The 12323-nt window shown below is 45.5% G+C and overlaps 1 protein-coding gene across 1 annotated transcript in view; it reads left to right on the top strand.

Moving 5' to 3' along the window:
- Positions 1-12323, top strand: part of PCNT (pericentrin) — a 105315-nt gene that overhangs the window by 30353 nt on the left and 62639 nt on the right. The window contains exons 16-17 of the mRNA XM_010834986.1: positions 1-311; positions 9360-9506. The exon at positions 1-311 is cut by the window's left edge and continues 5 nt beyond it. Of these exons, the coding sequence (XP_010833288.1) occupies positions 1-311; positions 9360-9506 (458 nt within the window). The remainder of the gene's footprint in view (positions 312-9359; positions 9507-12323) is intronic.

The raw sequence follows: 12323 nt of genomic DNA, 5'->3' as shown, positions 1-12323 counted from the left end.
ACGCTGCTGACATCAATGTGTTGGAGGCCAGACATGCGTCACACCTGGATGCTCTGCGCTTGCAGTACCTGTCTGAGCTGCAGGCTGTGCAGGGCAGGCACCGGCAGGCCCTGGAGCTGCTGCGCCTGGACCTGGAGGAGCAGCTGCAGAAGGAGGACGTGGCTCACCACACGGTCTTGACCCAGGTGCTGGAGCTGCTGGAGCTGCGATGTGCTGAAGAGCCTCAGCTTGCAGAGGACAGCCTGAGAGGGGATGGGAGCATGGAGCCCCAGGAGGGCGTGAGAGCCGTCCGGCTGTCCATGTCTCACAAGGTGAGGTGTGTGGGTGGGGCGGGGACAGGGACTTTGCCCTTCCCTAGGAGCTGCTCGTGTCAGCTGCACGCGTGTCTGTCTGGTGCCCCTGCCCTCTGCCCACTGCCGCTCACCAGTCATGGGTTTCCTGGTGAGGCAGGTACAGAACAGTGAGTTTTATGGCATTTTTTGGTCGCAGCTCCTTGGTGAAGACTTCTGGCAGCTGGTGCCCACGTGTGGCGTTTCCTGTGAGCTTGCAGTGGGTTCAGTGTCCTCCCTGGGGCTTGTGTTGTTTCTGTGAGGTAGAGCACTTTGTCTTATGTCTGGGGCGGTCTGTGTCAGGCAGCGATTGTCCCCGTGGTGGGTGCTCTCTGGAGGTGGCCCTGTGGCCCTGCCAACACCAGGCTTGCCTTGTCTGCAGGCCTCTGGTCCCGTGCGTTGTGAGCAGGACGTATTTAGTTGGTTAGAAGTTGAAGTCAGCGTGGGGGCACATTGCTCTGCACTGACTCGGCAGATGTGCGTGCCCGGCCCTCAGAAACGGTCCTGTTCTGGTGACTTCGTGCTTTGTCACGTCACAAGTAGGTATTCCAGGTCTCAAAGCAGGAAACCTCAGCCTTGCGGAAACACAGATACCAGAATTTTCGTTTCCAACTGAGACGTGCTTTACGTACGAGGGGATGTTCCCAGGAGGGTTTCGTCCTCTGCTGTGGTTCAGCTTGTCTAAGGATGGGAGGAAAAGGGCAACCTAACCTGTGGAGGGGGTGGGGTTTCACTTCAGACGTTGGCTCTGCCTGTCCTGTGTGGTCTGTGGGCGAGACCGTGAGTGAGTTCCAGGAGGGCTGGGCAGGCTCTCGTGGGGTCGTGAGCCTCTGGGCCTCCCTGGGTGCAGCCCAGGGCAGGTGTCCCTGGGTTGAGGTGCCCCCAGGCTGGTCGGCTTCTGAGCCATCAGCTGTCAGCTTCCGTTCCTCCCAGGCAGAAGGGTACTTGGGGAAGGGGCTTTGTTCCCAACCCGTGGATTTAAACTGGATTCCTTCAGTTTATAGGGTTTGAAGAAAATAAAGTTTTGAAAGAACATTGAGAGGGAGAAGCATGTCTCTTACATGGGAAAACCGTGTGTTTTAAACCGTGCCTTTATTTCATTAGTGTAAAATGTGCTCATAGGAGGCATGAGGGGTGAGGGTGTGTGGGACAGAGGCGTGTGGGGTGCAGTGACCTGTGGATGTGGCCCCCGGAGGAGGGCAGGGCACATGCCAGGGTCCTGCTTCCTGGGCAGCAGTACCATGCAGCCTGGCAGGGTCTCAGGGACGGTCACGTGACTATGATGCAGCGACAGGAGGCCCCACAGGGGGTGCCCCTCGCAGAGGGGTGGCTGTGGGTGGGCAGTGCGCCTCCTTCTGGGCACTGGTGGCTTCAGGAATGACCTAGGGGTCAGACCCTGGCCCCCACAGGGGTGCTGGTGACATCACAGAGCCGCTGGGCCTCAGAAGCTTCTCTCCATCACAGTGCCAAGGGTCTTGCATGAAGTCCGTGTGGAGTGGGTGCCGGGCGGGCCTCACACCTGCTGAGAGGTTTATTTACTGGCTGAAGACCCTTCCCTCCAGGAAACTGTGGTTCCTGTTCATTCACCCTGCCTGTCCTGTTGCCTGTTGGTGACGCACATGTCACGCGTGCTCCTTGGCCAAAACTTTTGTACCTGTGTGTAGACTCTTGTTCAAGCATTGAGAGCACTCGGGGAGTATTTCTCTAGTTGTGTGTTGAAGTACATCATCCCTTTGCTAGGAGGGATATTTAAGCATTAGATACTGTCTTAAGTGACCTTTTTGTCTCGCTCATCTCACATGAGAAAACAGCTGGGTTTGTGGGGAGGTGAGATATGCCATTTCTTCCCATTTTAACTTTGCTTTGGAGAAAATTTCAACAGAAACAGAGAATAGTTCAGGATGGGACTGCCCACGGGGTACATGCCATGCTCAGTGCATCAAGCCACCCAAATATACCAGAAGCATGCTCCATGCTGCCCTGCAGAATTAATAGTGACCTCTTAATTTCATCACAGATCCAGCCTGAGATCCAGTTTCTTTCTGGGGTAGGTCAAATTGGGATACAGGCAGGGGTGGGAGAACAGTTCTGGTCCAGATCTACACATGGGACAGGAGAATAGTTCATGCCCACATCTACACCTGGGCCGGGAGAACAGTTCATGCCCTCGTCTACACCTGGGCTGGGAGAATAGTTCATGCCCATGTCTACACACGGGCCCGGAGAATAGTTCATGCCCATGTCTGCACACGGGCCCGGAGAATAGTTCATGCCCGTGTCTGCACACGGGCCCGGAGAATAGTTCATGCCCGTGTCTGCACACGGGCCCGGAGAATAGTTCAGGTTTGTGTCTACACTCAGGACAGGAGGATAGTCCATGTCTGCACCCGGGCAGGGAGGATAGTCCGTGTCTGTGCCTGGGCTGGGAGGATATTTGCAGGCAGTATTTGCCACCTTCTGCCTTCTTCCCGCAGGCTATCCTTGCAGACAGATACTCGATGAAGCCTTGCTGGGTGTCTCCCGGGTGCCGTGGTCATTGTTCCCAAAATAGCAGGGACGCGCTGTTCTTCCTCTGCGAGCGGGTTTTATCTGGGCCACAAATATCTCGCACCTGTTTGAGAAGCAGTGTCACTCATCAGAAGAGTTGTTTACCCAGGGCTGTGAGATTGTTTACTTTGCAGGTTACTTCTCTCTGGAGTTTGATTGTGAGAATAGTTCTCTGAACACGTAAGCCTGATTTCCTTTTTTAGAGATAAGTGTCCCATGCAGAAGTCTCTCTTATGTTGGTAACGCAGAGCAGGGAAGGAAAGTGGGCGTCAGCTGTCGTGTGCTCACTGTTGGTTGCTCAGGCAGCCTCGCTTTTTCTGGCAAAGCAAATGCTCTGTTCATAGGGTTTTTTAAAACAGTAAGAGACCTGTGGTTGTTTTTGATATACTTTGAATGTCTTCAATTATTAGTTGAATTTGTTTTTAATACTGCGTTGGTGTTCTTTGGACAGTACTGCTTATTTTTTCTTCTGTTGGTGTATCTGTTTTTTTATGATTAAAATATATATCACATTTCCCATAGAATTCTGTGGATTTTTAGAAAAACCTGAAAATAGCTTCTTAGAAACTTCTTCTATTGACTTTACCATTTAGCACATAGCAGATTGAACAGAGTTCAATCTGTAAAACAGAGTTTACTCAGGCAGCCTGTGGAACACTGGTGTGTAGGGAGGTCCTGTGCATCGTCACAGTGAAAACACGTGGAATAAGTGTGAGCTGCAGCCTGCCACATACCCACGTACGTGCTCGTGGCTCAGGTTGACCTTCCTTCCTGCTCAGCAGGAACCCGAGGCCCAGTGCTCAGCTCCCCAGGCGGGGCAGGAAGAGGAGCTGGAGCTGCTGGAGCGTAAGCCAGAAGCCTCACTGGAGCAGCAGGTTGCACTGTTACAGGTACTGGGTCAGGAGCCGTAGTTCCGTTTTATGGTTATCTTTCCTCATCTGCAAAGAATATTTTAGTCTAAATTAATTTTGGTATGCAGAATTAAAGCATATTTTCATTGTTTTAGAAACCGAAGGTTTTTAGGCATCTTTTTTCATTCATTTTTATATTTAAAGTGGCTAGTTAGTCTATCTTTTACTGCTTAGAAATTGTCATTAAGTAGTTGTTCCTTAAGCAACATGGGGTTAGCAGCGCTGATGCTCTACACAGTCGAAAATCTGTATGTCATTTATAGTTGGCCCTCAGTATATGTGGTTCCTCCATATCTGCCATTGCTCTGAATCCCCAGATTCAGCCGCCTGGATTGCATATTTACTGTTGAAACAAAATCTGTGGGACTTCCCTGGTGGTCAGTGGTTAAGACTCTGCACTCCCAGTGCAGGGGGCACAGGTTTGATCCCTGGTCAGGGGACTAGATCCTGCATGCCTCGTGGCATGTGTATAGGTTGAATGTCATGGTTCAGCACCATCTTTGAGAGTCAGCTGTGTATAAATCTGGGGAAGTTGGAGTCCCCTTCATGATCTTGCTTTGGCGACTCAGCAGCTGCCACATCAAGCCTTTTCTTCTTTAATGAGCCTATTTCCAGGAAAGGAACTCTGCACATAAGTGATTTTCACTACTCACAATGATTTTTACTGTGGGTTTGTTTTGTTTTAGATTGCAGCTTTGTTGAGATCATAAAAAGCTCTCTTTTTGAAGTATACAGTACAGTGGTTTTTAGTATATTCACAAAGTTGTATCTTATTCCAAAACATTTGTATCACCAGAAAAGAAACCCCCTACCCATTAGCAGTCTGTCTCCTCTCCCAGCCCCCACAACCACCAGTCTAATTTCTGTGTCTGTAGATTTGCCTTTTCTGGACATTTTATTGAAATCAAATCGTACGATATGTGGTGTTTTGTGTTTGATTTCTCTCACCTGGAATAATGGGTTCTAGATCATACGTGTCACTACTTGGCGGTTTGTTTTCTGTGTGTCTTGTCTCTTCTGTTCCTCTAGTCCTCCATTACTGCCTTCTTCCATTTTAATTTCCTTGATGTTTATCTGTATATATCAGTTCAGTTCAGTTGCTCAGTCATGTCGGACTCTTTGCCACCCCACAGACTGCAGCACGCCAGGCTTCCCTGTCCATCACCCTCCCAGAGCTTGCTCAAACTCTTGTCCATCAAGTTGCTGATACCATCCAACCATCTCATCCTCTGTCATCCCCTTCTCCTCCTGCCTTCAATCTTTCCCAGCATCAGAGTCTTTTCCAGTGAGTCAGTTCTTCGAATCAGGTGGCCAAAGTATTGGAGCTTCAGCTTCAGCATCAGTCCTTCCAATGAATATGTAGGACTGATTTCCTTTAGGATTGACTGATTTGATCTTCTTGCAGTCCAAGGGACTCTCAAAAGTCTACTCCAACACCACAGTTCAAAAACATTAATTCTTCTGTGCTTAGCTTTCTTTATGGTCCAGCTCTTACATCCATACATGACTACGGGAAAAACCATAGCTTTGACTAGACAGACCTTTGTTGGCAAAGTAATGTCTCTGCTTTTTACTATAGTGTTTAGGTTGGTCATAGCTTTTCTTCCAAAGAACAAGCATCTTTTCATTTCATGGCTGCGGTCACCATCTGTAGTGATTTGGGAGCCCAAGAAAATAAAGTCTCACTGTTTTGATTGTTTCCCATCTATTTGCTATGAAGTGATGCGACTGGATGCCATGATTTTCGTTTTTTGAATGTTGAGTTTTAAGCCAGCTTTTTCACTCTCCTCTTATGCTTTCATCAAGAGGCTCTTTAGTTCTTATTCACTTTCTGCCGTAAGGGTGGTATCATCTGCATATCTGAGGTTATTGATGTTTCTCCCAGCAATCTTGATTCTAGCTTGTGCTTCATCCAGCCCAGCATTTCGATGATGTACTCTTCATACAAGTTAAATAAGCAGTGTGACAGTATACAGCCTTGTCATATTCCTTGCCCAGTTTGGCACCAGTCTGTTTTTCCATGTCTGGTTTTAACTGTTGCTTCTTGATCTACACACAGATTTTCCAGGAGTTAGGTAATGTGGTCTGGTATTCCTATCTCTTAAAGAATTTTCCGCAGTTTATTGTGATCCACACAGTCAAAGCCTTTGGCATAGTCAATAAAGCAGAAGTAGATGTTTTTCTGGAATTCTCTTGTTCTTTCGATGATCCAGCAGATGTTGGCAATTTGATCTCTGGTTTGCCTGCCTTTTCTAAATCAGCTTGAACATCTGGAAGTTCTTGGTTCATGTACTATTGAAGCCTTGCTTGGAGAATTTTGCGTATTACTTTGCTAGCGTGTGAGGTGGGTTCAGTTGTGCAGTAGTCTGAACATTCTTTGGCATTGCCTTTCTTTGGAATTGGAATGAAAACTGACCTTTTCCAGTCCTGTGGCCACTGCTGAGTTTTCCAAATTTGCTGGCATATTGAGTGTAGCACTTTCACAGCATCATCTTTTAGGATTTAAAATAGCTCAGCTGGAATTTCATCACCCACACTAGCTTTGTTCATAGTGATGTTTCCCAAGGCCCACTTGACTTTGCACTCCAGGATGTCTGGCTCTAGGTGAGTGATCACACCATTGTGGTTATCCGTGTCATTAAGATCTTTTTTGTATAGTTTTTCTGTGTATTCTTGCCACCTCTTCTTTTATCTTCAGCTTCTGTTAGGTCCATACTGTTTCTGTCCTTTATTGTGTCCATCTTTGCATGAAATATTCCCTTGGTATCTCTGATTTTCTTGAAGAGATCTCTGTTGTTTTGCTCTATTTCTTTGCATTGATCACTTACGAAGGCTTTCTTCTCTCTCCATATAGCAGTGTAGTTCAGATTAATACCAGCTTGATTTTAATGGTTTGTACAGCTACCCTTCTGCACAGCTCCCGTCCCCCCTCCTTCCTCCTTTGTGCTGATGATGTCATACAAAGAATGTCTGCTCACACTTCGTGCTCACTGCTTTATGCAGTTGTCCTCTAAATCACAGGAGAGAAAAAGACTTAAACAAAAACTGCATTTATTTTGTTTTTTATGTTTACATGTATAGTAACGTTTCCCAGTGTTCTTTATTTATTCTTGTGTATTCAAGTTAATGTCTAGTTTCCTTTCATTTTACCCTGAAGGACTCTCTTTAGTGTTTTTTCACAGGAAGGTCTGTTAGTGATTAATTCTGTTTTTATTTATCTATGAATGTCGTCATTTCTCCTTCATTTAGAAAGATCATTTCCTGGATATGGAATTCTTGGTTGACATTATTTGGCTTTCAGCACTGTGAACAAGGCATCCTGCTGCCATTCGGCTTCTGGTTTCTGATGAGAAGGGCTTCCTTGGTGGCTCAGATGGTAAAGAAGAATCTGCCTGCAATACAGGAGACCTGGATTTGATCCCTAGGTCAGGAAGATCCCCTGGAGAAGGGAACGGCTACCCACTCCAGAATCCTGGCCTGGAGAAGTCCATGGACAGAGAAACCTGTCAGGCTGCAGTCTGTGGGGTCTCAGAGAGTCGGACACGACCGAGCGACTACCACTCTCACTTCCTGATGAGGAGTGAGCTGGCTGTAGTCCTGTTGAGGAGTCCTTTTGTTGGGCTGCTCCTCTTGATGCTTTCAGTACTTTCTTTATCTTTCAACAGTTTGATTATGATGTGTCCAGGTATGGCTCTCTGAGCTTATCCTGCTTGGAGTTCATTGAGCTTCTTCTGTGTATAAATTAATATTTTTTCATCACATTTGCAAAGGTTTTGGCCACGTTATCTTCAGTGTTTGTTCTGCTCCGTTCCTTTTGTCCTCTCCTCCAGGATTCTCATTATGTCTTTGTTGGTCTCTGTGGGTGTGCCAGATGCCTTTGAGCCTACTTCTTTTTTTTTTTTCTCCTTATTTTTGTTCCCCAGACTGAATAATCTGAGTAATAATTTGACCAATCTTCATGTTGGCTGATTCCTCTACCCACTTGAATCTGCTGTTGAATGCCTCCAGTGAAACTTTCAGTCATTGTACTTCTAAGCTTCAAAATGTCTGTTGGTTTCATTTTATAATTTTATCTCTTTACTGTGGGGCTCTGGTCCTGGTGGCCCTTTAGTGCTCTGGAAGGCAGTTTACATCTCTGCCTGAGCTTTCACTTCAAGTTTTTTGATCACCCTCTTATTAGCTCCGGTTGTTGTTACTGCCTCAGGCTGCTGAGATGTTGAACAGTGGTTGCTAATTGTTTTTGACAAATGGCTTGGGAATAGGATTGTTGAGGAGAACTCTGCTTCAGATCAGATAAAAACCAGCTTTGAGAATGGAGCTTTTCAATGAGCTGGCCAGACAGGTCAGTTAGTGACAGTTGGTGTTGCTGCTTTGGTGGAGCTGCAAACCCATTCTGTCCCTCCTCTTTCCCTCATGACTGCTGGGCTGAATTTTCTTCTAAAAAAAAAAAAATTGGGGGGGAGGGTGGCAGGATCTTAGTTTCCTGATCAGAGATTGAACCTTGGGTCACGTTCAAGCCCAAAGTTGTGAGAGTACTGAGTCTTAACCCCTGGACCACCAGAGATGCCCTGGGCTGCATTTTCAAGGAGATCCCAAAGATTGGAGTGATGCGGTTAGGACAGGTTCAACCACCCGAAGTGTCCTGTTCTTTTACGATTTGGGGGCTGCTCTCGGCCTTCCTTGCTGTGTGCACGTGTCCTCTAGTTGTGGCGCGCCGGCTTCTCACTGTCACGGCTTCTCCGTTGCAGAGCACAGGCTCTGAGGTGCGTGGGCGCAGGAGTTGTGGCGTGCGGACTTGAGTAGTTGCAGGATGCGGGCTCAGTGGTTGCAGCATGCGGGCTTTAGTAATTACAGCCTGGGGGCTCAGGAGTTGTGGCACACAGGCTTAGTTGCCCCTCAGCATGTAGAATCTTCCCAGACCAGGAACTGAATCCTTGTCCCCTGTGTTGGCAGGCAGATTCTCAACCACTGCACCACCAGAAAAGACCCAGAGTTTCTTGTTCTGTGGTGACTCAGCCTTTGTTTTTAATGACACTTTAATTTCCTGAGCTCTGAAGAAGCTGATTTTTGACAGTTTTTGCCAGTGTTCTCAGTGTAGAGGAGTGATGTTTTGGAGGTCCCTATTCAGCCATTCTGAAAGTACTACCTCTGTAGTTTAAAAAAAAAGAAAGCTTATTTCATTAATATATTCTTACTAATCAGATGAGCATTATTAAAAAATATGTATTATTTAAGAAGAAACAGAGTTTATCTTTTAAAATGAGAGGAAGTTAGGTTTCTAAATATATTAGATCTTAATGGTCACGATACCCTGATGACAGAAATTTCTTAATGTGACTGTTAAAGGTAGCAGGCTGGTTTGTTTTTTATTTTATATTCTCTGTGATAAGCACATTTGAACGCATGTTCACTGAGGGTAGCGGCCTAGGTCTTTTGGATCATTTCTCTTGATGCAGAGTACGGAATCAATGAGTATTTGTTTGAATTAAATTCTAGTGAGCAGGAGAGAAATAGAGCTAGGATAATTTTATAACTTAATGGCATTTTTTGTTAATAGTATACTTTTGTACAGGGTGAATTTGGAAGTGAAAGGAAAGCTGCTTTGCATGAAAAAGAGGAGATACATAAACTTGACCATGAGAAGGCACATTCTCTTTACGAAAAAGAGAAAGAATCTTTGTCTCTGCAGCTACAGGAGAAGAATAATCAAATTCTTCAGGTATGTGGAATGTATCTTTTCTTTGTTAATACTTTTTTGTGTATGGTAAAAATATGCTTAACATAATATTTACCATTTCAATCATTTTAAGTGTACAGTTTAGTGGCCTTAACCACATTCAGAATATTGTGCAACTGTGGCCACTGTCCATTTCCAAAACCTGTTCATCATCCCAAGTAGAGATTCTGTGTTTGTTAAAAGTAAGTCCCATCCCCCTCCCTCCAGCCCTGGTACCCACTGTTGTACCTTCTGCCTCTGTGATTACTCTAGGGATCTCATTTCAGAGGAATCATACAACGTATGTTGTTTTGTGTCTGACTTATGTCACTTAGCATCATGCCTTCAAGGTCTATCCACATAGTGTGTGTATCAACGTTGGTGGCTTTTTATGGCTAAATAATATTGTTCCCTTGTATGCAGACACCATATTTTGTCTATCTGTTCATCTGTTGATGGGTGTCTGTTAGTGGTCATCTCTTCCTTTTGGCTGTTGGGCAAATGGTGCTGTGAACACTGGGGCACGAGCTTTTGTTTCAGTCCCTGCTTTTGATATTTTTTTGTGTATATCTAGGAACAGCTGATGAGTCACATAATTCTGTGTTTAACTTTTGAGGAACTGCTGAACCGTTCTCCACAGCGGCTGTGCCATTGTGCATTTCTGCCAGCAGTGCACGAGAGTTTCAGTTTTTCTACATTCTTGTCAATGCTTGTTTTCATTTTTTTAAATAATAGCCATCATAACAGATGTGAGGTGATATCTTGTTTTTATTTGCATTTCCCTAATGACTAATGATGTTGGACATCTTTTCATAGCCATTTTTATCAGTTCAGGTAGGTCCTTGATTCTTTTTTTTCTTTTGAAGTATAGTTAATTTGGGGCTTCCCTGGTGTCTTAGATGATAAAGAATCTGCCTGCAATGCAGATTGTTAATTATAAAATAATTAATTTACAATGTTGTGTTAGTTTCAAATGTATAGCAAAGTGATTCAGTTATACACACGCACACACACACAAATGTATATACTTTTTCAGATTCTTCACCTTTTAGATTATTACAAGATATCGAGTAGAGTTCCCTGTGCTACACAGTAGGTCCTTGTTGGTTACCTGTGTACACAGTGGTGTGTATATGTTAATCCCAACTCCTAATGTATCTCCAAATCTGTGAGTCTGTTTCTGTCTTGTAATGAAAGTCTTCATCACCCAGTTATGTCTGACTCTCTGTGACCCCCCAGACTGTAGCCTGACTGGCTTCTCTGTCCATGGGATTCGCCAGCCTGGTAGGCTGCAGTCCATGGGGTCCCTAAGAGTTGGACATGACTGAGTGACTTCACTTTCACTTTCCACTTTCATGCATTGGAGAAGGAAATGGCAACCCACTCCAATGTTCTTGCCTGGAGAATCCCAGGGACAGAGAAGCCTGGTAGGCTGCAGTCCGTGGGGTTGCACAGAGTCGGACACAACTGAAGCGACTTGGCGGCGGCGGTGGCAGCCATTTCCTTCTCCAGGGAATCTTCTCGACCCAGGGATTGAACCTGGGTTTCCCACATTGCAGATAGACTCTTTACTGACTGAGTCACCAGGGAAGCATCTATCTTATAAATACATTTGTTTGTATCATTTTTTTAGATTCCACATGTAAGTAATAGCATATGGTATTTGTCTTTCTCTGTCTGACTTATTTTACTTAGAATGATAATCTCTAGGTACATTCATGTTGTTGCAAATGGCATTAGTTAATTTTATTTTATGACTGAGGGCCTTGAGAATTTTGAACTGGATTTTTTTCCCATTATTATTATTGAAAATGTGGATGTGTACAGTGATTGTCCCACTGTGCAATCTTTCAGAGTCATAATAGTACTGATTTCTTTGACTTTATCATCATCCAAGTCACTGGATTTGAATTTTTTCACACCTTGGAGGCAGTGTACCACACACTGCACTAAGCACATTAAAAGCTGAATTTTCTCATTTCTGTGCAGTTATCTCCCTCTCAGGACCCTGAGGTCCAGGAGAGGCCCTGTTAATTTGGTAAAAGTCCCTGGACTGCCGAGTGGTGGAGCCGGGCCTTCGACTGTGAACCCTGCACACAGTGTGTCTGACTTAATTTAGCACCAATGATACAAAAATTACCCACAGCGAGATTCAGGGTATCAGTCGCAGGTCAAGGGCATGTTTCAGCTGCAGACACTCCACCCCCCACCCCAGTGCTGGGAGCCCAGCCCTGAGGAGGAGGAGGTGTGGGGGGTTGCCGCCAAGCATGGAGGGCCCCAGGACTTAGACGAAGGGGGAAGTCTCAGGAAGAAAGAGCCTTTCAAAGCATTTCTTGAGCTGGTTCCTCAGTGTACCAGGCATTTCTGCTGATACATTATATGCATTCTTAAAAAAAACTTCTCATTCTGTAAAAAATACTAAACATGGCTTATGGGCAAAATAGGGTTAGAGATTACATCATTCACAACCTCTGCAATTTTATAACTCAAGGACCAAAAACAGTAACAATCCCAACAAAAGTACTAGTACAGTCTAAAAAGAAATATTAAATTCTGAATTAAGAGAGAAATTGTGAAATACATATAGTGATCTGCCTTTACAAAGCGGGGTAGGAGCTTGATGGGCGGGGCGTGGTGGGGGGCGAAGACCGAGCCGCCCCAGGAGGGGCGGCCCGCCAGGCCCGCGCCCGCGCTCCTGTCACTGCACATCTTCACCGGGAGCCCTCTTACTGTGTAACATTTGCCAGTTCTGTGGCAGCAGAATGGTGTCTCATGGTCTTAGTTTACTGATAAGGTTGAGTGTCTGTTACCAGGCTTGTG

The sequence above is a fragment of the Bison bison genome, unplaced genomic scaffold (genome assembly GCF_000754665.1).
Source record: "Bison bison bison isolate TAMUID 2011002044 unplaced genomic scaffold, Bison_UMD1.0 scf7180017864037, whole genome shotgun sequence".
In the NCBI taxonomy this organism is placed as follows: Eukaryota; Metazoa; Chordata; class Mammalia; order Artiodactyla; family Bovidae; genus Bison; species Bison bison.
Note: the sequence above shows the minus strand (reverse complement) of the source record. Positions and strands in the feature narration are given on the sequence as shown.